Source organism: Apis florea, unplaced genomic scaffold, assembly GCF_048593485.1.
Source record: "Apis florea isolate Af1SG1 unplaced genomic scaffold, ASM4859348v1 contig_3772_pilon, whole genome shotgun sequence".
In the NCBI taxonomy this organism is placed as follows: Eukaryota; Metazoa; Arthropoda; class Insecta; order Hymenoptera; family Apidae; genus Apis; species Apis florea.
Window position 1 is genome coordinate 844,243 of NW_028256845.1, and position 26,177 is coordinate 870,419.

The 26,177-nt window shown below is 23.8% G+C and overlaps 9 protein-coding genes across 9 annotated transcripts in view; 6 read left to right on the top strand and 3 right to left on the bottom strand.

Annotated features, from left to right (window-relative positions):
• LOC100865374 (uncharacterized) overlaps positions 1-1,655 on the top strand; it is a 58,613-nt gene extending 56,958 nt beyond the window's left edge. Inside the window, exon 15 of the mRNA XM_086915299.1 lies at positions 1,498-1,655. The gene's annotated coding sequence lies outside the window, so the exon portion shown is untranslated. The remainder of the gene's footprint in view (positions 1-1,497) is intronic.
• Positions 1,656-4,344: 2,689 nt separating this feature from the next.
• On the top strand, positions 4,345-6,312 carry Vps36 (vacuolar protein sorting 36). The gene is made up of 6 exons (XM_003691319.3): positions 4,345-4,769; positions 4,826-5,021; positions 5,116-5,477; positions 5,536-5,700; positions 5,770-5,985; positions 6,044-6,312. Exons 1-6 carry the CDS (start codon positions 4,674-4,676, stop codon positions 6,215-6,217), a joined length of 1,209 nt encoding a protein of 402 aa, XP_003691367.1. The 5' UTR covers positions 4,345-4,673; the 3' UTR covers positions 6,218-6,312.
• Positions 6,313-6,649: 337 nt separating this feature from the next.
• Positions 6,650-10,160, top strand: LOC100865252 (uncharacterized). The gene is made up of 10 exons (XM_003691316.4): positions 6,650-7,191; positions 7,292-7,338; positions 7,418-7,498; positions 7,606-7,812; positions 7,884-7,968; positions 8,037-8,159; positions 8,236-8,408; positions 8,496-8,597; positions 8,657-8,845; positions 8,914-10,160. Exons 1-10 carry the CDS (start codon positions 7,128-7,130, stop codon positions 9,991-9,993), a joined length of 2,151 nt encoding a protein of 716 aa, XP_003691364.1. The 5' UTR covers positions 6,650-7,127; the 3' UTR covers positions 9,994-10,160.
• On the bottom strand, positions 10,016-11,809 carry MCTS1 (malignant T-cell-amplified sequence 1 homolog). The gene is made up of 6 exons (XM_003691322.4): positions 11,227-11,809; positions 10,996-11,148; positions 10,825-10,925; positions 10,595-10,728; positions 10,447-10,514; positions 10,016-10,363 (listed from the first exon to the last, which is right to left on the bottom strand). The coding sequence occupies exons 1-6, from the start codon at positions 11,235-11,237 to the stop codon at positions 10,282-10,284; spliced, it is 549 nt and encodes a 182-aa protein (XP_003691370.1). The 5' UTR covers positions 11,238-11,809; the 3' UTR covers positions 10,016-10,281.
• A 928-nt stretch (positions 11,810-12,737) lies between these two features.
• On the top strand, positions 12,738-14,524 carry LOC100865850 (uncharacterized). Its single transcript, XM_086915353.1, has 4 exons — positions 12,738-12,808; positions 13,306-13,494; positions 13,569-13,730; positions 14,385-14,524. Exons 1-4 carry the CDS (start codon positions 12,749-12,751, stop codon positions 14,505-14,507), a joined length of 534 nt encoding a protein of 177 aa, XP_086771479.1. The 5' UTR covers positions 12,738-12,748; the 3' UTR covers positions 14,508-14,524.
• Positions 14,525-14,528: 4 nt separating this feature from the next.
• LOC147656420 (polycomb protein EED) lies at positions 14,529-16,139 on the top strand. Its single transcript, XM_086915352.1, has one exon. The coding sequence runs from the start codon at positions 14,529-14,531 to the stop codon at positions 15,810-15,812; it is 1,284 nt and encodes a 427-aa protein (XP_086771478.1). The 3' UTR covers positions 15,813-16,139.
• An 824-nt stretch (positions 16,140-16,963) lies between these two features.
• Positions 16,964-18,481, bottom strand: Pfdn2 (prefoldin 2). The gene is made up of 4 exons (XM_086915354.1): positions 18,164-18,481; positions 17,733-17,956; positions 17,363-17,486; positions 16,964-17,166 (listed from the first exon to the last, which is right to left on the bottom strand). Exons 2-4 carry the CDS (start codon positions 17,876-17,878, stop codon positions 16,972-16,974), a joined length of 465 nt encoding a protein of 154 aa, XP_086771480.1. The 5' UTR covers positions 17,879-17,956; positions 18,164-18,481; the 3' UTR covers positions 16,964-16,971.
• A 3-nt stretch (positions 18,482-18,484) lies between these two features.
• Vang (Strabismus domain-containing protein Vang) lies at positions 18,485-22,798 on the bottom strand. Its single transcript, XM_003691055.4, has 4 exons — positions 22,294-22,798; positions 21,616-22,207; positions 21,389-21,547; positions 18,485-21,302 (listed from the first exon to the last, which is right to left on the bottom strand). The coding sequence occupies exons 1-4, from the start codon at positions 22,422-22,424 to the stop codon at positions 20,466-20,468; spliced, it is 1,719 nt and encodes a 572-aa protein (XP_003691103.4). The 5' UTR covers positions 22,425-22,798; the 3' UTR covers positions 18,485-20,465.
• Positions 22,799-23,153: 355 nt separating this feature from the next.
• On the top strand, positions 23,154-25,860 carry Snr1 (SWI/SNF related, matrix associated, actin dependent regulator of chromatin, subfamily b, member 1). The gene is made up of 6 exons (XM_003691318.3): positions 23,154-23,372; positions 23,705-24,168; positions 24,349-24,476; positions 24,969-25,281; positions 25,371-25,547; positions 25,673-25,860. Exons 2-6 carry the CDS (start codon positions 23,717-23,719, stop codon positions 25,710-25,712), a joined length of 1,110 nt encoding a protein of 369 aa, XP_003691366.2. The 5' UTR covers positions 23,154-23,372; positions 23,705-23,716; the 3' UTR covers positions 25,713-25,860.
• Positions 25,861-26,177: the final 317 nt, after the last annotated feature.

Consider the following 26,177-nt stretch of genomic DNA (forward strand, 5'->3'; position numbering starts at 1 on the left):
CGATTAAAAGCTACATTGCGACGATAGAAGCCCTAAGGTTCAGGGTTTTATTCGAGTATAAATGTTGTTGTTCTCAATGGACTGTTAATGTTTGTACAGAGTTTATTAACGACGTACTCGACGTGCAGAGCATTCTCTTCGAAATGTGGACGATTGACCCCGATTCTTAATTATTTTTTCTCTCTTCCCCCAATGATCCATGATCCACTCTTTCCATTTTTCTTCTTCTTTTTCTCCTTTTTCTTTTTTTTCTTCTTGTCATTTCTCTCGTCATTCGACTTATTCACTTTTCTTTTCGTTATTTCATTTTAACGAAATCATTGCCCTCGATTTCTTTTTTTCCTTCGTTTTTTCTTTTCCTTCTTCGTGATCGTACTTGGCACACAGCCGAATTACACGATTCTCAAACAAAAGCAGAATCAAATGAAAATCTACTGCGGATTGTTTGTACGTATACTGTACAATTGAACGATGAAAGAATTCTTGCGACTAGATATTACAAAATTTATCCATTACGATTCCAATGGATACGATTCCATTCGAGGTTACAATAATATTCGATTATTCCTAATATAATTGAACACGCGTTGCCATTTGGTCGGAACTACATTTCATTATTTTAAAATTATTAAAATCCAAGAAAAATCATAAAATTCAAAAAGAACGTAAGAATGTAAATGATGAAAATTCAAAAGAAAGTAAGCGAATTCAAAAGAACTAGCGGAATAATATTTTATTACATTATATAAACATAGTTTCTTCTAATAGATATAATCTTTCAAAAATTGTGTAAAGATTAATTTATAATTAACAACATATTTGTAGTTCGGACGGAAATGGGAAACCTCGCAATATTTATAATTATGGGATCGTTAGCGCAAATCGAACGAATTAGATAGCCTTTCGGACCTCATAGCCTATTCTATACCTATAAATTTTGTACCTCTTCGTACACAATAAAACTTAACAAAATTAATCCTTCGTATACACGTACACATTATGCATACACCACGTGTATATATACATCTATATATATTATAATTACATTGTGAGAAAATTTTACACTCTATATTATTATACATTTTTTGTCATAAATTGTCGACTATTATGAATCCATACTTATGAACTTATTCAGGTTTTTTCTATCGCCAACTTACTATGGGACTAATATCGCTGAACTTTCATTAAACCCCATAAATATATTTGTAAATTATCCATGGTGGATGATATGTATCTCTGCATCGTTTTGTACAAAGTGATTAACGAGAATGATTGCGATTAATTATTAATTATTCATTGCACATTGATAAATTTGAATATTTTTTTAATATAGCGATGTCTTCATCAATGAAATAATTTATATAAGTTTATATATATATATATATATATATATATATATATATATATATATATGTATGTATATTAGAATTGAACATCTTTTTTTAACAATCTGCGACTTGTATATTTAATATTTTTTCATTTTTTTAAATTTTCCAGAAAAAGAATTAATCATCGATATTTATTGATCCGATCGACGAATCAATCAACTGCAAAAAGAAGAATCTTCGATTACAATCCAATAATTAAATCATAACGATGTATCTTTTCTTACATAAGTCATAGATTGTTGTTAATAAAAAATAAAAAAGAAAAAATTTCTTTATTGTTATTCATGATGCGTAATATCAAAATCAATTTGATTAATCGAATCATCGTCGTATTCCACTTTGTACTCACGAAACCGTACGTAGTACGTATGTATAATCTGTATACATGTAAGTCAAATTATCATTCAAAACACTGTTGTATATCAGCACAAAATTAATCTTTTATTCTTAATACCAACGTGGCGTACACGCGCGCGCGCACACGCGTAAGTGAAATATACTTCACTATATGTTTGTCTACGACCGTGTACGCATGTATGAATATATATTTATTAAGTTTTACTGTTAAACTGGAATAAATTAAAAAAAAACAAATAGCGCAGAACGATGAGACAGGGAAAGAAAAATATTGAAGGCGTTCAATAGCTTGCTTCTCGTTTATCAGAATTTAGTTTTGTCAGGGACTAGTTATAGACGAAATTAGCAGAAACAGAAAATGGGGAAAAAAGAAAAGAAATAGAATGCGCGAAAGAGAATGAGAGAATAAGAGAAGGAGAGAAAGAGATACGTGAGACTGAGGAGAGAATGAGAGAGTGAAAATATAAAAAAAAAAAGAAAAAAAAAAATAAGAGAAACGCACAGAACGCGAGAAAAAATAGCGCGAAAGATAGGTAAGAACGATGTCGAAAAGTCAGAGACAAAAGGAAAAAAGAATGATGATGACAATAATAATGCCAATGCGATTCGTACCACAAATGATGCACAATAAAAGCAATGCACCGATACGCGTATAAAATACCTTTATTTTACATTTTAATTATTCATATATATATATATATATATATATACATATAATTCATTTATTATACAAATTATAAATTTATTTATTATAAACGTACATTTATTATAAATTTAATTATTTGTTATAAATTTAATAACAATTTGTATGTTATAAATAGATTGTAATATTTCCATTATTTATCATAAATATATGTAAAATATTTTCTCTTAAAACATTGTATATTTGTAAAAATATTTTTTTATTTTCGTTGAACGAACATAATATTTTATTGAAATATATAATAAAACGTTTTTTTCTTAAACATTTTTCTTTTGTATGATTAATCATACATAAAATTGTATATACAATTTTCATTAATTACAAATTCAATATATTAATTCATTATCAGAATTCATGGAAAATTACAACGCTTTATAATTTATAAAAGCGATCGAGATTGTGGGACGAATCGTAACGCGTAGTCGTTGCATGAGTGTATGATTCATAGAAAAATACTATAAAGTTTAAATTGTTTTATATTTTTGTTACGCCTCTCTGTGATATAATAAGGGCACATTCACCTCACCCTATATATGCATTAATCTTTGTATCTATTGATTAAGATGAAACTTTTTGAAGAACAATCCTTGTCAAGCTCTTCCTAATTACATTTTGGATTATGCTCGTGCGTACCATCATTAGATTGAAAGAAAATCAGAAATCATGGAAGATACAATTTTTAAACGATTAAAAGTATTCAAACAAGTTACTTAAATTATTCTACTTAAATAAACTTAAGGGATTTGTTAAAATGTTTATGTACATATATATTTCAATATAGACTGAATCATTTAAATAACTTCGAAAAATTTTAATGAAAATAACAAATTATTAAATATTTTATTAAATTAATTAAATTAATTTTATTAAATTATTAAATTAATTTTATTATATAATTTACAAATAATTACAATAATTTTAATGATATTATTTTATCATTAGTTTATCGTTAACATTAATATAAAAAAAAATTTTAAAAATCTATTTCTCTTACATTCTCTTGACATTCTTACATAAGAAAAAGAATTTCTTTTTCATTTTTAATTATAATACGAAATTTAACTTAAATTTTAAATGAATACTTAAATTAACTTAAATTTAAAATAAAAACTTCACAATCGCAATTATTTTAATTCAGTCTATAACTTATTTCTAAAAAAAAAAATGTAAAAGCAAATTACATGTACATCATTAAATAGTTCAATTTGATCATGTATGTATATTTATTCCTCAGTTTTATGTTCTTTCTCTCTCGATGTTACATGTATATTTACAAATATTCATTCAAATGGAAAGATGTACATGAAAATTTGTCTACATTTAAAATTATTAATTTTAACAATAGTAACATATCCCTTAAGATAAGGTACGTTCGAGCTCATGCTTGCAAAAGGTATAAAGTGTATCGTTACACATTATATTATATGCTATAATAGCTATGAACAAAAAGAAATCAACCTTATTATTATTAAAAACTGAAAAGAAATATATTATAAATGAAAACCGTTAATCACTATACAAACGTGCAATCAATACACAAAAAAATCATATATTAACTATACATGGTCATTGTTATTCATGGTTGCGGTTCTATTTACACGATTCGTTTATTGAATAAATTCGAAACAAATATATTTAAAGTAATAACTAATGTCATCCACTTCGTAATTATCACTTAAATCCTTATATAAATTTTTAATATATAATTTTATATTTTTTTTTATTTTGAGTTTATAAATATTTTATTTTTAAGTTGTTCAAAGATACAATTGTTAATATTAATTATAATCAAAAACAATCAATTATTATTTTATTATAAGGAAATTTTAATAAAAAAATATCTTTATCATTCAAATTCTAAGTATTATCATAATCATAAAAAATTGCATAAAAAATAGTTTTTGAATTATTGAAAGAACTATTTTTACTTGTTTTTTTATTGGTAGAGTTTTATAAATAAATAAATTCAAATACAGAATTTGGAATTTTAATATTATGTTTTAATAATGATTGTCATTTTTCTTAAAATCGTATTACGTTATTTTTGCAATAAATAAGCGATATGTATAATATGTATAACTTGCATATGTATATATAAGTATATAGAAATTGGAGGACATCTTGTGGTTAAGTACATCAAAGTTGCTAATAAAACCATTCAGAATTTAAGAATTTTACGTGGTCTTAAAAAAATATCTAATTTCCATTTTCAACTTTCAAAAATAATGAATAGATTTGAATACGCTGATTCTCGGCTTTTTCCAAATGAAATTTATATAAGACGCGATTTTGGCATATGTTTGTACGATGGAGATATTAAAGTATGTATAATTAACTATTCATATAGAATAAAACATAACCTTCATTTTTTTGATAGACAAATTTTGAAAGTGGTGAATTAGTGCTTACAAGTCACAGATTTCTTTGGGGAAGACCTGGTGACATATCACGTGGTTATACCTGTCTTTCATTGTTTCTTCGTCATATAGTTTATTTTGAAGAAGAAATTCCTGGTCCATTTTCTTTTGGACGTAGTAAAAAAATTATTATACATCTTTCTGAAGCTCCAATTGGTATGTTTTAATTATGAAAAAATATATTTATAAATCAATATATTAAAATTATATAAATTTAAATTATTAAATTATTATAATATTTTTTTTGTAGATAAAATGCCTGGTCCATTAGATAATAGTATATATAATTATATTAAAATATCATTTAAAGAAGGTTTAGATCCAAATTTTCATACGCATTTGTCTGATACTATTATGAGACGAATTTGGGAATTAACACCTATTATGCCTTTAAATCATCCTGATACTAATATAAAAAATAGTGGAGATATTAATAAACCTTTGCCACAAATAAAGACACGAACTGGTATTATAGGTATTGAAAGAAGTCTTCAGGAACAACAAAAAGCAACAGATGAAAGTATATCAATGGCCTTTCAAGATCTTAAGAAGCTCATGGAAGTGGCCAAAGACATGGTTTCCATTTCAAAAACTATCTCAACAAAAATACGGGTGACTCTCAACAAGATTATTTTATAAAATTGACATTCATAATCAAAGACCATTGCAGGAGAGACAAGGAGATATCACAGAAGATGAAACAGTTAGATTTAAATCTTATTTAATGAGTCTTGGCATTGATGATCCTGTTACCAGAGATGCATACAAGAATAGTAATGAATATTTCAAACAATTGGCAAAACAACTTGCAGATATTTTAGAAGAGCCAATTAAAGTTAATATTTCTAATAATTTTTAACAACTTACAATATATAATAAACACTTAGTAAATTCCATTTGGCAGGAAGTTGGAGGAATGATGACATTAACAGATGTTTATTGTCGTGTAAATAGAGCAAGAGGCTTGGAACTTTTATCACCAGAAGATTTATTAAATGCTAGTAGACAGCTAGCTTCTTTAGATTTACCTATAGTATTGAGAGTGTTTGATAGTGGAGTTATGGTTCTTCAAGCTCGATCACATGATGATAATACCATAGTTGATATTATAGCTGATTTAGTAAGTAATATTTTCAAATAATTTTTACATGAAGCTTAACTTCTACTCTTTGTTGCAGATAAAAAAAAAAGGATCTCTAACAGCAGAAGAACTTGCTCAATCAGAAGGTATATCAGTTCTTTTAGCACGGGAACGATTATTAGTTACAGAAAAAAAAGGAAAAGCTTGCAGAGATGATACAATTGAAGCTTTAAGGTTCTATCCTAATTTATTTCTTGAAAAGGATAATTAACTGCCAATTTCTTTATTATCATATAAATATAAATCGTGCTAATATATTTTAAACAAATATATTATTTTTATGATAATAAAATAACTTAAAAATAATTTAAAATAACATTTTTTGTGTTTTCACACATTACATATTTAGAATAAATTAAAACTAATTATTAAATATTGTATATTATACTACAAAAATATGTTATATTTTAAAGTAAAGAAAAATGATTGATTTTTTTTTTAAATTGAATATTTCAATTAATATTTTATCAATTTTTTTATATGTATTTTTTTTATATAAAAAAATGATTTAAATTAAAATTATGAAAATGTTAAAATTCTTAAAAATTATATATAATATATAATATAATATAATATTATATATATATATATAATATAACTAATTACTTAAATTTGTAAATAAATATTTAATTCATTATAAATATTATAGTAATTTATTTTGTAAAATGAATATACATTAGAAATTTAGTTTAACCAATGAATTATGAAAACAACTAGAGAAATTTTATTTAATTTCAAATTATAGTAATATATATTTAGTAATTTTAAGTTGACAATACTTACACATTGAGAGAAAAAAAATAATACTAAAATCTGATTGGTTATTTCTGATAGATACAATCATAAAAATAAAAATGCGTATTGGTCGAAAATCGTGCATCTATAGATAACATCACATAACATCGCATAATGGTGAACAAGTATGTCTCAACCTCGAGCTAACTTCTCAGTTCTTATAGTACTCAATAGTATATAATAAGATACTGATGGTGAAATAAATTCTAACTTATTAAAAATATAATTGAATAAATTACTTTAGAACATATAAGTTAACAATATTTATATATTATTATATGTGTTTGTTATATTTTTAAGAAACTAAAACTTAATCAGTATACAAAATGGCTTTACCTCCGAACTATAAGCAAGTAGCTATGGCTACGTCAAATATTGTTGCATCTAATCGTAAGTATTATTAACCTCAAATCGTTTGGTTATATTTAATATTTTTTCATCTATATGTCATTAAAAAAAAATAATTAAATAAAAAAAATAAATATTTCAGAACGACTCAGAGCATCTGGTGGAAGTAGTAGTAGTTCAACTAACACTGTAAGTTTATATTTTATACAAATTACATATATGTACATACATTTTAGGATATGAAATTAATTTTTATAATACTTAATAGAAAGATGCACAAAGTCCATTTATTCAAACACCTCATAGTCATCCAGGATTTATACCTCAAAAAGTTGGGAAAAATACAAATGTATGTATTTCTATATTATAAGTACTATAATATTGAATATAATATATAACAATATTTTAGAAATATTCTTATTAATCCATGAAAATTTTTTCATATTAACTAAATAGGCTGATTCTCGTATGCCCAAACCACCTAAACCACCAGAGAAACCTCTTATGCCTTATATGAGATATAGTAGAAAAGTCTGGGATCAAGTTAAAGCTCAAAATCCAGAATTAAAATTATGGGAAATAGGAAAAATTATTGGACAAATGTGGAGAGATTTACCAGAGGAAGATAAAACAGAATTTATTGAAGAATATGAAGCAGAAAAGGTCAAAATCATATTAATATTATTTCATATAGTTATAAAAATAAATATTAATATTACTTGTATGTTAAATAGGTTGAATATGAAAAAAGTTTAAAAACTTATCACAATTCACCTGCATATTTAGCTTATATTGCAGCTAAAAATAGAGGAAAATCTGGTAAATATTTTATAAATATATTTATTTTATATAAACTTCTTAATATAACTTTTTTTTTTTAACTACAGCATTATGTGCTGCACAACAAAATAATGATGAACGAGAAAGTCATGAACGTTCATCTGGCAGTACCAAAGGACAAGCAGCTCAAGATAGAAGAATAGATATTTTACCTGCAGAAGATGATGATGGTATAAATTAAAAATATATATATAAATTTATATAATTTAAATAAGAAAATATTGTATATATATTTTTATTTTGTAGATCAAGATGATGGGTATTCCGTAAAACACGTTGCGTATTCTCGATACACTCGAAATCATCGTCTTATTAATGAGATATTTAGTGATACTGTAGTTCCTGATGTTCGCTCTGTTGTCACTACACAACGAATGCAAGTACTACGTCGCCAAGTACAATCCTTAACAATGCATCAGGTATATATGTATGACAAAACACATTAATTTTTAATTAAATAATAATATAAATTTAATTATAATATTTTAAAATTTTGAATATTATAGAAAAAACTTGAAGCAGAATTGCAACAAATAGAAGAAAAATTTGAAGCAAAAAAACGTAAATTTATCGAGACAAGTGAAATATTTCAAGAAGAATTAAAAAAAGTAAGTTATTTTTTAATGATATAAATATCCAAACAAATAATAAAAAATATTTCTTTCAGCATTGTAAACCAGCTGTAGATGAAGAAACATTTAATAAAATGGTGGAACGACAGTATGAAGCACTTAGACGAGATAAATTAAGAGGTACGGAAGAAAATCGTTCAGATGGACCTCCTTCAAGTGAATCAACTCCAAATTCTACTCCTACTCCAACTCCTGCTCCTACTAATGATGAAACTCCATCTGATGTAAGTATTATTCGTACAACTATAATTTTATTATCAATATAACAGTAATTTATTATCAATTTTTGTAGGTTCCTGATAATGATGCAATAGATAAAAAGACAAATGGATCTGAAAAATCTAATAATGAAATTAAAAAAGAAACATCTTCACCACCATATATTGAAAATAAATCAGAATCTTCATCAAGTCAAGGAAATTCTAATCAACATACATCCAATTCTGGAATGTATTGTGGGACTATTAGTCCAATACAGCAACAGCAACAACAACAAACACCGCCGCCGCCGCCATCATCACAACAACAACAACAATCTTCTTCACAATCACAACCGCAACAACCACCATCAACACAACATCAACAATCGCCATCTCAATCACATCAACAGCAGCAACAACAATCATCAACTCAACAATCACAACCATCTTCTTTACAACCACAACAAGTTACTACAACAGCAGTTGCTGGTGTAGCAGTAACTGCTAATACAAACACACCTACAAATGCAAATGCATCTGCAAATACACCGACTATACCTCCTGTTTCTTCACCAGCTCCTCCTATGCAACATAATCCGCATCAGCAAGCAATGTTAGCTAATCATTCAATACCACCTCATCAAGGAACACAAGGAACACAAGGAACTCAAGTGCTTCCACCTCAAGGACCAGTTTCTAATCCACATACTCCTCAAATGATTCCATTAAATCAAGGGTATAGCCAACAATATCAACCAGGACCTACTCAGCAAGCTCAAAATGTTCCATTAGCTCCAAGACCTCCTCATCCTTCTTATGCTTATTCTCAACAACAACCATATCATCAACCATATCCTCAATATGCACATCCATATTATCATCAACCATATTCACAATATTCACCACATACCACAGGTCGTCCTCATACCCATGGTCCTCATAGTCCACATAGTCCTCATTATCATCCACAATCTCCTCATGCTGTTGGAGAAAATAATACTACTAATAATAACGTACCAGGTTCAAATACAGCTTCTGCACCAACTTCTGTACCAACTTCTGATGCTAATAATTCATCTTATTCTTTAGCATCAGGACATTGTGAAAGTGAACGTTCTGTTTCTTCAGAAAATCAAGAAGGTCAGACAGATATTAAATCAGGATCTGGTTAAGTATTTTTTATAACTACATACATTCATTTATAGACTTCTATTGATTTTATGTGAACCATAAAATACATTTAAATAATATTGATGCATTTAAATAGTTATAATAAAATTGTCATATTCATTCAATTTGTACAATAAAAATGCATTATTAATCTTTTTTATTTTGAAAATAATATTGTAATTAAAATTATCATTTCACAGCACATCTCATTTTTAAAAATGCCAAAAGATACATTCATACAATAGTTAAGATACCTGTACATTACGTCTCAGACAATGTACATCAGTCTTTTATTTCACAGATTTCATTTGCCAAAGTCCATCATTTAAATAATGACAATTCTCTATGCCTATTCCTTTGTTCACCTTAATTCTGTAAATTACATTATTATAAAGAACAAAATATTTTTCATATTTTTTTATATATAAATTTCACTGTAAATTTTATTTACTTACATATCATCTGTTGACAAAGTAGTAACACCTACAGCTAAAGCATGTTGCTTACCTTCTGCCATAACAGCCTATTTTTCAAGTCAAGAATTATATTTAAGTTCTTAGATAAAAAAGTCATTTTATATCATTTTATTTTAATAAAGGATACAACAACTGTTCCTTTTTCTACAGGTGTCATCTTTGCACCTTTTGATGTTAAACCAGGACACATAATATTAGCTCCACTAAGAACAAACCGTATAGCACCTTTATCAACTTGTTGCATTGGTAGAAAAAATGGGTCTAAAAATTTTAAATTATGTTAAAATAAATTTTTTGTGTAAAATTAATTTTCTATTAATCAAAGTATTTATTATATTTAAGAAAGATATAACTCACATTTATGTAACAATCTTAAAGTAGGCATCCAAGGCCCTTCACGTTGACGAAAAAATAAAAGATCTCCTGTTGCATTTACTATAATCTCTATATGGTCATGACTAATCATAAAATAATAACAAAATTAAAATTATATTAAACTTAAAATAAATTAATTTTGAAAGAACTTACCATTTTATAATTCGAAAAGCATCTTTTTTTGGAATTATGGCATCAACATAACCTTCTAAATAAGGATAAAGTTCCAAAAGCTTTGAACGAATTCCTTTCTGAACTGATGATTTTAATTGCTGTATACCAGAAATACTATCTTTTTCGTCAAATCTAATAAAATATCAATAATAGTAGTATTTTTATTAAACTAAGGTTATGTTATTTTAGAAGATGAAATGCTACACATACTTTTTAAACATTTTCCTCTTGTTTACAAGATAATATTAAATATCACAAAAGTATTAATATATAAAAAAAACATTCAATTAATTATTTCTTGATGTCAATTTTACTTTATAAATGACTGCTACCCGGTATACGTTGCATATGAACATTCAAATACTACAGACAAGATATAGAATACAAGATGCAGGATATTCCTAACAATGGAATTTTGTGTTCCTACATTCTGAAATATCGCGTAAAAAAACATAACGCAAATAGATGAAAGTCTCTAGTCATATTTAAATAACTGGAACACACTGATGCAAGTGAGTTGCCTATCTAAAGAAAAGACTAATTACAAGACAAAGGATGTGTAATAGAGAAATACCGTTAAATATTCAAAAAAAATATCTACATATGTAATATCTCTAGTTTATTCAATTTAGTAGAGTTTATTTGATTATTTCGCTATTAATTATTCGCTATTAAATCTTTCCTTTATATCTGAGTGAATAAAATAATAATATCTATTTCATAATTAAAATGCTTGATATATCTTACTCTCTATGATGCAAATACTCTCTATGTAAAAATTATATTTAATCATAAAAGTTAGTAAAGTTAGTAAACTCAACAAAAATAATTTTTTTGATACATTTTTTCATAAATATTAAAATTAAATCTATGTATATATATATATAGATACATTTATATATAGATATATATAAATGTTAATTATAATATGTTAATATTAATAATATAAATAACAAAACATCAGCGATTTAAGATTTTTAAAATGTTAATCGATATATTAAAAATAAAAAATACAATAATGTCTCTTGAACGCAAGAAGAGAATAGTAGTAATAAGTAAATGATATAGAATAATAATTAATCATCAATACTATTTTTTAAATGTCAAAAATAATTTTTTAGACAATTAATTTTAAAGACAAAGTAAAATAAGAAATCAAAAATAACATTATCTTTTAAAAATATTTGATAAGATAAGATTAATTCTTATAGAACTTTGACAGAAATAGTTATTGAAAGTTTTATGGCTGCAAGAATGGTAATCAAGTTAATTTGTGTTTACATATGCTTTATAAATTATATTAAGAATTTTACACAAATTGTATATATATATATAAATAACATTTAATACATGTAAAATATTTTTTCACATATTTAAATTATATTTTTCTTTAAATGAAAAATAATTTAAATATTTTTTTATTACTTGACTGAATTGGAATAAAAATCTAATATATGTATAATTATGTATAATATATCACAAAAAATTCCTAAAAATGCAAAATTTTATGTTTTACATGCAATAACTTTAAAACCATTGAATTTTAACATTCAATTTTTTATCTTTGCAAATCAAAATTTATATAATTTAGGATAAAAAATCTAATTTTAGTGTCTCAAAATTTAACTAAAATAAATATTTACATTAATAATAATAATAACTATAATTATTTATTTATAAATTCAATTTTTGAATTTTACATTTTTTTGATACAGTTGGTAAGTATGAAAATATGGCGGGGATACTTACTAATTGTAATGTATACCGAAATAATTGTTTAGTTTCGATTTTGGTATGTTTGAAATTTTTTAATTATTTTTCATATTTATTTTTATTTTATAATATTTTCTTAAGTATAAGTTTTTTCATATATAATGTATAACTAATTTAATAAGTAAAAATTAAGATATAAATATTGTTTTATTTTAAATTTTTATTTTTAGATATTTATTATAAAATATAAATATTTTAATTATTAAAAAAATTTCTATTTTATATTTATAAATTTAAATAGAAAAAATATAAAAAAAATTTTAGTTTAAGATTATATTTTGTAGCAATATTTAGAATATTGTTATATTTATTTAGATTCATTATAATAAATTTAAAATATTATCATAAAATTCTTTATTATAATATGAAAGTTTCTTATTATTATTTTTTATCATTTTTTATTTTTTATATATATTTCTTTTATCATTTTTAAAATATTAAATTTAATGAGGTTAAGTTTTCAAAGATAAAATTTTTCGATATAAAACAGAATTTGTACATTAAGAATAACTTTAGATTATAGGACAAGCAGAATTATGTCATAAAGTTTCCGAAGGATTACATGAAAGTGCAAAAGAAAGAAAATGGCATATTGTTGTACATCAATGTGAGCTTATTGATGAAGTTATACGCTTGAATTTAAATCTTAGCATAGATTTTATTATTTTTGTTTTTGATTGGAAAACTACACATTCTTTGTCTGAAGTAAGTATATAACTTAATTTTTAATAATTATTGTTTTTATAATGTAATACTAATGTAAAGAAATATTATTTAAGGTAGAAACAAATATTAATCTTATAGATGAATATTATATTATTTCTGGAGCTGTATGTCTTGTAAATTGCAGAGGGATTTCAAATAGTATGGGATTAACTTCTCATAAATCAGCAAAAATAAGAGAGAAATATAATATTCGATTTTTGTCTGCTAATGTTTTTGTAAGTTTATGTATATATATATATATTTTTTAAATATAATACAATATGCATTCCATAATCAAACAAAAATGTTGAGGGAAACAAGAGAAAAAAATATAAAATTTGATTATATAAAAATATAAAATTAAAATTTTCTGAATATAAAATTTTAGTTTGAAATCTTTATTAATTTAAGAGATATTAATAAAAAACTTTTGATATAATATATTGAATTCTGTTTATATATTTATGTCTTTGTAATGTATGTCAGTATAATGTGATAGTATATCTATTATTTCTATCATATCATAATGGACAATGTCCAAAATCTGTAACAAATAGATAAAATAATAGATAAAAAATCTACTTATAGATAATGATATGATGAGAATTCTAATTATAATAATATCACTTAAAGAATGGTGCTAATATTCATTGTAATTTTGATCACTTAAAGATTGTTTTATATTTTATTTTTTTTATTCTCAATTTTATTCTCAATTTTAATATTGGATTTGAAATATTTTAAGTCCATCATGTATGTATTCTTCTCCTTTCCTCAAAATTTCACCTTATTTGGTTATAGAATGCATATTACATTTTAATTTTTTTTTTGCAATTTATAATTATTATAAATTGAATTATATTATATTAATTTTTATATTTTTTTTTTAGAAACCACAAATTTGTGTTCAATTAGGTAATAGAATATTAAATTTAATAGAAGCTGTATTAGGTATAACAAGTGGAATTCCTGCTATTGGACGGACTAATGATATAGAATTTTATAAAACTTGAACTTATAGTTTTAATATTGAAATGAAGAAGACAAGCAGCAAAAGTCAAGCATATGCGTCTAGTCAAGAAGATAGTGAAAATGATAGTGATGAAACTGAATGTAGTATTGGTAGTAATTCAACAGCTGGTACTCATCGTAGTGATACACCTACTCGCAGTGCTCGTTACAGAAGAAAAGGACGACGTAGAAGTAAAACGGCAAAATATAAACCATGTACAGATAAACCTCTTTATAAATATTGCTGCAGTATTAAAGAAGATCATGGACAGCCATTGTTTGGAGTACAATTTAACCATCACTTAAAAGAAGGTGAACCATTAATATTTGCTTCTGTGGGAAGCAATCGAGTAAGCATTTATGAATGTCCACAAGGAGGAAATATTAGATTACGTCAATGTTATGCAGATCCTGATCCAGAGGAAAATTTTTATACTTGTACTTGGACTTATGATGATTCTGGAAAACCTTTACTAGCAGTAGCTGGATCACGTGGTGTTGTGAGAGTTATAAGTCCTGTAACTATGACTTGCATCAAACATTATATTGGTCATGGTCATGCAATAAATGAATTAAAAATTCATCCTAAAGATCCAAATATATTGCTTTCAGCATCAAAAGATCATGCTCTTAGACTATGGAATATAAAAACTGATGTATGTATAGCAATATTTGGTGGTGTAGAAGGTCATAGAGATGAAGTATTAAGTGCAGACTTTGATATGAAAGGAGAACGTATTATTTCATGTGGTATGGATCATGCTTTAAAATTATGGTCATTAGATAAATCAGATATGCAAGAAGCAATAAAACAATCCTATTATTGTAATCCTAGTCGTAATGGAAGACCTTTTGATTCAATACTTCAACATTTTCCGGATTTTACTACACGTGATGTTCATCGTAATTATGTTGATTGCGTTAAATGGTATGGTGACTTCATTTTAAGCAAGTCTTGTGAAAATTGTATTGTCTGTTGGAAACCAGGTCGGCTTGAAGATTCTCAATTACGTAATGGAGAAACAAGTGCGACTGTCTTACATAGATTTGAATTTAAAGAATGTGATATATGGTTTATCAGATTCTCAATGGACTTTTGGCAACGTACAATAGCATTAGGAAACCAAGTGGGTAGAACATATGTATGGGATTTAGAAGTTGATGAACCTGGTCAAGCACGTTGTTATTCACTTCAGCATCCTAGATGTACTGCACCTATACGTCAAACTAGTTTAAGCAGAGATGGTTCAGTTTTATTATGCGTTTGTGATGATGCTACTGTATGGAGATGGAATCGTGAACATTAATATTTCCATAATACAGGGTGATTCTTTCTCTATAGTTCCCAGAAGGAATGTCATTAATCATACATTTTCATACATTTTTTGTTTCATATACATACATACATATATATATAGAGTTTATATCACCCTGTACATAAAGTGGTGCCTTTATATTTACATAATATGCTGTATTTTAAATGCTTATTACTGCCTTTATATATACTATAAATAGTAAATTATAAATTTACATTAGTGTTTTATAACTAATAATTTTATAATATAACTAATAATTTTATAATTCTACAATAATAATTTTGATTCATAAATAATTTATGAAAAAATTAAAATTCACATATTTATATATTTTATTACTAATTATAATATCCTTTTCATAAAAAAATAAGGAATTAATTATGAAAAAACGATCTTATGAAAAGATTTAACATAATAATTATGTTAAATCTTATAGCACTTATAGCAATTATAAAAAATATGCTTACGTTTAATTTTTTCTACATAATATTTTGTGCACTAGTATGATTATTCCATAAAATAAAGTTATTTTATATATATATATATATATATATATATATATTGATATATTTCATTTTATAATTATACTTTAATCTGAACCTATTTCTCAAAACTATTTTATTATATAAAAATTAATTTTTTTTATAAATTAAAATCACTAAAATGATCAAATTATAAACAGAAATAATAATAATATAGAATGAAGCATCAAAAAAATCCTTTCTTATATTTAAAATGATTTCTAATTTTTTCTATAATTTTTTATAATAATTAAGATAATTTTGTTTATATAAAAATTTTATATATTAAAATTAATTTTTTTTAATTATAATTTTCGTATTTGTAGCATTATATTTTTCAATGATTAATTTATCTCATAATTTGTAAAAATATATAAAATTATAATGATTATAATACCATGATTAGTGTAAAAAAAAAAAAAATGATAAAAATTTGAAAAACTAAAGTAATTATACTTGAAGTTGTATACTATTTATCTATAAATAAAAGTCAATAAGTATTTTATATAAAATACATAACCATTAAAAAATTAGATATTTATACATTTCAAATATTATCTTATTCAATAAATAATGTAAATTAATATGATTTAATTGTAAACATAAGAAATATATAGAAAATTTTGATTTTATGAATAATTATTTAATAATGAATTAACAACTACAGCACTTCTTTTTGCTTCTTTGGAATCTTTATCTTCACCTTGTCGTTGTTGTACATCCTGCTGTCCTCTAATTCTAATATTATGCTTCTCTTTGAATTCATTTATCTCAATTCCTTTTTTTGTCAACTGATCATTTAAGGTATCTATGACTTTAATTAACTAAAAATTATCAAATATATTTTATTTAAATTATATTCTAAAAAAAAAAAATTATATATATATATATTTTATAACTACATATAATTATATATAGTTCGATATATAGTTTTACATATAATTTTCTATTTTCAAAAATATATATATATATTTAAGTATATAACATATTTACTTTATTTTTTAATAAAATAAATCTGACCTGTTCTTTATTTGTTATCAATGCTGGCATTACATCTTCTACAGTACGTTCACATAAAACACCTCCGGTCATTCTATAGCATTTTCTTTTAGGATCTATATTTTTTAATGTATCTATAACAATCCTAAAAAATTAAAACTGAGTATCATTTAAGCAATTATCAATATAATATAGTATATTATTTAAAAAAAATATATTATAAATAAATGTAATATTTAATTTATTAAAGTAATTTATTTTTATTTCTTAATAAAAAATTAAAATTTCATAATACAATTTATGAAAAGTTATTTTTTATCTGCTTATAACATTAAAAACAAAATTTAAAATAAGTAACATAAATAAGTAATATAGGTTAGAAAATACATACTTATGTTCATTTAATTCCATTTCCATTTCGGACAATTTATTAGCCATTGCTCTTTGTTCATTACGAAGCATTTGAAATTCAGATAATATTTCTGTAGTAGACTTCGTACCTTTTGAAGATTTTCCTGATTTTTTATCGCTAGCCATATTAGGAACTCTATATTACTTCTTCATTCGTGAGAGCAACTAATACTTTTGATGACTGATGCGATGACTATATGATATCTATTGTTAAAATTAATTTAAATATATATTCATTTATATATTTATTTACATTCAAATTCTTGTAATAATAATGTATATATTTATTTATACTGTATTATTTTAAATATTTTCATATTGTAAAAATATAATTTAAAACTTGAATTTTTTATAGAAAAAGATTTTATAGAAATAATATAATATAATAAATAAAATATTCACTTGTCTTACATTATTTTGTTCAAAATTATAAGAAACATTACATATAAAATTTAGAGAAAAAAAATTTTTAATTCTAAAGATATATTCATTTAAATTTTTTATATAATACAATTTATTCATGAATACAAAAATAATAATTAAATAATATCTTTATTTTTTTATATCGTATTAAGTCAAAGTTCTATTTTATGCATATATTTTTCTTTATAAAATATAGCAATCTATAAAAATGAAATATATCATATATGTATATATATTATGCGGAATGAAAGAAAAAAAAATACGTATCACACACGCGCGCACACGTGCACATACAATGCACAAAATGAATAGTATTTATGTGTAGGATGTATATTTTGTTCATTAATTAATACATTCATTATATTCATATATAAATAAAAATTTTAAATAATTACTTATAACAATAACATATACTTTAAAAAATGTAAAATTAAAATTTTTATATTTTTAGATACAAATATTCTTATTACAATTTTATAAACTTATTACAATATTAAATAATACAACGTATGAATAAAGGCAAGAGACATGTATTTCTTTTTGTTTTTTAATGATATGTTAAATATTTTTTTAGATATATATAAATTTACACTTATTATATTAAATTATCTTATAATTTAAATTTATTATTAATTATTAAACAGGAATGCAAAAAAAATGAGTATTATAACATTAAAATTTTTTTTGTATAACAAGTTTCATTATTATAGTAATCATCTCATTACATATATCTATATATTTGATATGTAATGATGTACGTTATGTACATATTTTAACGCGAATATTACAAATAGTATTTACTGTACATGATTCTTAATAGCAAACACAGTCTTAAACATAATATAACATTATCAGCCTTCCAAAATTAAATGCAAAATAATTTAACTTAAAAATTATACAAAAGATATACAAAAAATGAATAAAATTAATATATCCAGGATCATTGAATATATGATATTATATATAAATTGAAAATTGAAAATATAATAATTAAATATTAAAATGCTAATAAAAAAAATAATAAAATACAGACAGGTATATTAATATTTATATAAAATACGTTTAATCTTTCATATATAAATCAGAGAAGATTTTAAATTAAAGATTTTAAATTATAAGATCACGTATATAAGTTATAAAAATTTCATTTAATTATATATCTTTTGTGAAATATAAAATCTTAAAAATGTTTTGTTTTGAAATCTTTGACTTATTGCAACTTTTTCTATATTTTATTAAAATAACCTTTTTATGATAAATAAAATAAAAATAATCACATTCTAAAATTATACAAAATTTTTACTTTAAAATATTTTAAATTGAAAATATATCATATATGAAAAACTCAATTTTCTTTGTATCATGAAAGAAAATATATATTATAGGAATGTATATATTTTTTTTCATTTAAAATATTTTATTTGAAATGCTAATACTTTATTTTTATCTATTTTTTAGAAAAATTATTATAATGAATTTAAATAAATATAAATTTTCATATAATGAAAATTTTTAGATATTAAATATATAATAAATAATGCATTAATTGCAATATATTTTAAACATAATAAAAAAATTTTGTTTAAAAAAACAGGCAAAAAAGGCAAAAGATTCAATTTTTCATTTTTTAATTACTTATACTTATTAAGAAGTTTTAATTTCCTTAAATCTTCTATCTAAAGATATAATATATTTAACTTTATTAATACATGAATAATAATATGTAAAATAATGAAAAAAACACATATATGTCTATTTCATTTGAATTTTTTTTATTAACAATTATAAATAGAAGTTATATTGTCTTTTTATATTGCAATTATCTGCATTAAAAAAGAAATGTAAATGTTATTAAGGTGAACACTTTTTGTGATTTTGCATAAAAAACTATCTTATTATTTTCAAAATTTTTATTCCTTAAAAATATATTTATTAAAAAAATTATTTCCAAGCATGTTATTCTTGTAATGAATTGATTTAATATCAATTTTATACTATAATATTTAATTCACAATACTTACATAATATGTTATTATTATTGTGATTTTGTTTTAATTATATACAGTAAAAAGTTTACTCAATTTTAATAAATTTTGTTTACATTTCAGTAGTATTGGAGGAAGAGCAAGAAAGGAGCGAGCAAGTAAGCAAGCCACACACACAGAGAGAGAGAGAGAGAGAGAGAGAGAGAGAGAGAGAGAGAGATGAATGAATGAATGAATGAATGAATGAATGAATAAATGTAAAATAATTTGTATAAAATGTAAAACAAATTACTGATTTCATATTATTAAACTGATGTTTCAGAATTTAATCTTAATAAAAATTTATTAGATTTAGGATGTGCAAGCTGTTCTGTTAGATGAAAATGAGGTAAATGATATACTGTACATAACAAAGCTACTTCACCTTGTCGTAATTGAAATTCGCAACCATTTGCAAGAGGTCGCGAAGGCAATTCTCCCTCACAGACTAAAGCCCAATGATGTGATCGCTTTTGTCGTTCTTTTTCATTTGAAAAAACAGGGCTGGTTACAAAAAAAGGTTCCAAAAATGCGCGTGGCGCTGCATCTTGTGCTAAACATCGAGCAAGTCGATTTAAGATAGATTCAACAGAATGACGCGGTTGTTGTCGCGTAACTCTTAAATATTTCTGTAAAGCTCTTGCCATAGATGGAAAAACAGCTTGTGCAGCTTCCATAGGATCCATAGGACCAGGATTTGGAGTAGATTCAACTTCTGAATGCAAACGTTTAATATGAGCAAAAGCTTCTTCAGCGGCAGTGATTAATCTAGCTCTACGTTTGCGTACTCTACGTTCATAATCATGTTCTTCATAAAAACGTTCATTATGACTGGAATCTCTACGACGAGTTTGAGTTGTTATAACTGATCTATCACCACTACCTCCTCGTGATTGAACACTACCAGTTACTGCACCATCAACTTCATAAAATTTGAAACTCGATTGTTTTCTACCAGATTTTGATACTGGCAATCTTTCTAAATATGGATTATAAATAGGAAATTCTGTATAATATCGTTCTAAAACCCATACTGCTGCTCGTTGTATTGATAATTGTCCAATTGCATAAGATCGTGATTCACCATCTGGTGATCTTACAACCTTAAATATCAATATTATTTTAAGTTTATTTGCATTATTGCTAAAAAATGATATAAAAAAAGTATATAAAAATTAAATGTATTTACCTTAAGATAAAAGATAGGTTGTTGGTGACGAATTTCAATTAACAATACAGCAATATAATGTATGAACAATAGAGTATCTGCAAGAGTACCTGCATAATTTACTAAATTTTTATATTCTGTTATTTCACCATTAGCAGCAGTCTTAGCACTCTCAGTAACCTACAATTTATAATAATGTACAAATATATAATTGAATAAATCCTAGTATATTTATAAAAATTATTTACCTGAACAACATAAAATAGCCAATAAGTACAAATGCATAGTGTAGTAAGGAGTAACACTCCTGCTCTAAATAAAAATATACGTGGCATAGTAGCATTTTTTGAGCGAAAAAATATAGCCCAACTCCCAATACCCAATAGCACCAATTTAAAGGCTAAACCTAGTAATTGGCCTTTACATTCAGCATTACAAGATAATAATTGAAGTTTTTGTTGCATAGTTAAAACAGTTGTGGAATCAGGAAAAAATCCTAATTTAGGCAATATAACCATAGTTATAGGACTAAGAAAAGCACTTAATCCAAGCATCATTGCTATAACCGGTCCCATAAACCGATTACAGGAACTAAACGATCCATCATTCTCATTTGGCCAATGGCTCACATCTTCAGTTGATTCTGATCTATCAGAAGTATTTCCAGTGACAGCTGTAGTATTTTCTCCCCAATTTTCATCTTGAGGTAAAATTTGTACTTCTATAACTTCTTGACCTAAATTATCAACACTATCTCCCCTTACGTTAACAGTTGTTTGAAAAGGTGCCATTTCTGTGGAATCTAAATTATGCCTCTCTTTTTTTTGACTACGACTTGTCCTTTAACAAAATATTTATATTAATAAAAAATTCATGAAAAATAATTTTAATTAAATTACATTTTTTTTTTAAATATATTAAAATACCTAGTACTTCTATGTGAATGTTGTCTATGATGAGATTTAGAACTGTGAGTACGATGATGTTTTTGAGAAGTTCTACTATGATGGCTATGGCTATGCTCGCTAGCCCCAGATTTTACGCTCTCCGTCTCCATTCCCCGGCAAAGGCAACCGCCCTGTTATTACCCCATAAGAACATACCCTTTTCCACTCGTAACAAAACACCAAGCACATATACGAAAAAATGTATCAGACTTAAAATTTAAATTTTATTAAATCATAAAATAATATGAACAATAAAACATTTTCCACGCTTAAAATTTTTTGTTGCTGTGACATTTTAAAATAAAAAGAACATTTCTTTTATGTATGAAATTCGTATAATATATTATTAAAATATATTATAATAAAATTGCTTATTTAATATATGTTTCTACTAATTTATTAAAGTATTAAAAAATAGACGCCGACACGCCTTACGTTTATTATTTTCTCCTGCTCTAACTTGCTTGTTACCACATTCCGCAATAATTGTTAGGGAAAAACAATATAATTCTCTAGGGATTTTATATTTACACTAAAATAATTTACATTAAATTTTTATAAAAGTAATAATAAGACAAATTTAATTACTATGTTTTTTTCAAGTTGTATAAATGCAATTCATTTTATTAAAAATAGTAATATTATATTGAAAACAAATCAAAAATTTTAATGTTAATATTGCTTCAGATTTATGAATAATATTTTATATAGTGATTATTTTTTAAAAGCTTTAGGTTCTAATTAGAATTAATAAATTAACGAATAACAAGCAAAAAATACGGAACAATTGATCAAATTATTTTAAAAATTATTTTTTTTTAAATGTAAATTCTTTGCACATATATATATATATATATATATATATATATATATATATATATACATATATATGTATATATATATATATAAAATTTTAGTGAAATACTGACTAGTTTCTGAAAACAAACTGAGATATTATAGATCACCAATCATAAAAAAAATATTTTATGTTAGGTTTACGACAATGTTAATAAATCTGTGACAGATGAAAAGTGTAAAATAACCGGTCAAACAGTGAAGTAAGTGAAATGAATATATAAACAATAATATAAAACAATATTATATAATAAATTATTCAAATTATTATATGAATTATATCTTTTAAAATTGTTTGTAGAAATCTTTAAAAAAATTAATAATTCATGTGAACATACCTTTTATTATTTTTTTTAATCATTATTATATTAATTAATTTAATCATTTTTATATTATTTTTATCAATAGATGCTTATAATATATAAAATTATATTTTTAATATTATTAATAATATTATATAATTGCTACATAATAAATATTATTTCTTGTTAATTATTATCTATATATATATTATATATGTATTATATGTTTACAGAAAATTATTAACATGGCTTTGCGTACATATGGTGATAAACCTATAAGTTTCCAAGTGGAAGAAAATGGAGAATATTATTGTATTGGATCTGAAGTAGGCAATTATTTACGCCTATTTCGAGGATCATTATATAAACGTTATCCTGGAATGTTTAGAAGATCTATTACAAATGATGAACGAAAAAAATTAGTAGAACTTGGTTTAAGTCAACATGTACTTGCATCCAGTGTATCTCTTTTAAGAGCTAGTGAAGTAGAAGATATTATTGAAGGCAATGATGATAAATATAAAGCTGTATCAGTACATTCAACAGAACCTCCAGCTCCTAGAGAAGGAAAATCAAAAAAATCAATGCCTTGGGTTCCTAGTTTACCAAATAGTTCACATTTGGATGCTGTACCTCAAGCTACACCAATTAATCGTAATAGAGTACATAATAAAAAAGTCAGAACATTTCCTTTATGGTAAATATTATGATAAATTTTTTCTTTTCCATGTATAAGCATATATTTGAAAGATAATTTTTATTTTATAAAAATTGATGATTTATATATAAAACAATATAATTAAATATTATTTATCAATATTATTAATATTATAATAAATATTAAATAATTAGTAAATATCTCTATCTATTTTTTTAGTTTTGATGACACAGATCCATCAGCAAATTTGGAAAATGCAGCTCAACAAGAAATGTTAGTTCCAATCCGTTTAGATATGGAAATTGAAGGACAAAAATTGAGGGATACTTTTACATGGAATAAAAATGGTATGATTTATTACATACTAATTATAATCACATAAATATATGTTAAAATCATTAATTAATATAATCTTTTACATGATATAAAAATTAATTTATATTAAAAATTATGTATGTGTGCGTGTGTATGCATATGTGTGTAAATAGTTCATTACAGAAAAATGTAAAATTAATTAAAAACTGCAAATGGTTCAATTATTATTTGGAAGAAATAAAGAGTTCAAATGTTATTTAATGTTGTAAAATATTAATTTATAATGTAAACTATTTTTTAAATATTCAAATTATTAAATATTTAGAGATAATAAATTAGAAATAATTGATAAGTTAACTTAAGTTAAAATACAAATTTTTTTCATTTTATTATCCACAATTATAAATTTATAATCTTTATCTTCATTAGTTCATTATACACATTTATCTATGCATATATATATATATATATATATATATATATATATATATATATATACAATAAAACAAATTTTTTCCTTTCAGAAAGTCTTATAACTCCAGAACAATTTGCTGAAGTATTATGTGATGATTTAGATTTAAATCCATTAAGTTTTGTACCAGCTATTGCACAAGCTATAAGACAACAAATAGAAGCTTTTCCACAAGAAACAATATTAGAAGATCAATGTGATCAACGAGTTATAATTAAGTTAAATATACATGTAGGCAATACATCTTTAGTAGATCAAGTAGAATGGGATATGTCTGAAAAAGAAAACAATCCTGAAAAATTTGCAATGAAACTTTGTGCTGAATTAGGACTTGGTGGTGAATTTGTTACTGCTATTGCTTATAGGTAAATTTAAATTATTTGCATATTTTATTAAATATATTAATATTAAAATTCATTGATATTAATTTTAATAAAATTTATTTATTATATAGTGTACGTGGACAATTATCATGGCACCAAAGAACTTATGCATTTTCTGAAGCACCTTTACCTACAGTAGAAGTACCTTTCAGACCACCTTCAGAAGCTGATCAATGGGCACCATTTTTAGAAACATTAACAGATGCAGAAATGGAAAAGAAAATACGCGATCAAGATCGAAATACACGGTAAATATTATATAATTTATACTTATAATTATAATAATTATAAAAATTAACACATGATTTAATGATTTAATGATTTAATGATGAAATTTAATGATTTAACAATGTTTTAATGATTTTTGTTCTAGACGTATGAGACGTTTAGCAAACACAACACCTGGATGGTAATATGTAAATTAACAACAAATTACAACATATATTTGTAGATTCAGAAGATATCCATTTTTATTATTTTTAGAATTTTTTAAACTTTGAATATAATAATAAAACTTTATGTTAAAATTTAAATAAAAAATAAAGTACATTTTAATACAAATTTATACATTTATCAAAATTACAATATAACTAGTTAATATAAAAACTTATCTATTATAAAAAAGCATTCCTATCTTTTCATAATCATTCCCTCTTTACATGTTCTTATTTGTATATGATGATCTTATATAACAAGAAATAAAAAATAGTTCTTGATAATCTATTTAATTTTAACTGTTGAAATGTATGTCATGTGATCATATAATGAAACATTCATAATATTGATAAGAAATTTAAAATGACTTTTATTAATGTAGATCAAACTAATCTGAAATATTTCACTGTTTAAAAATATTATAAAACAAAATGAAATATATT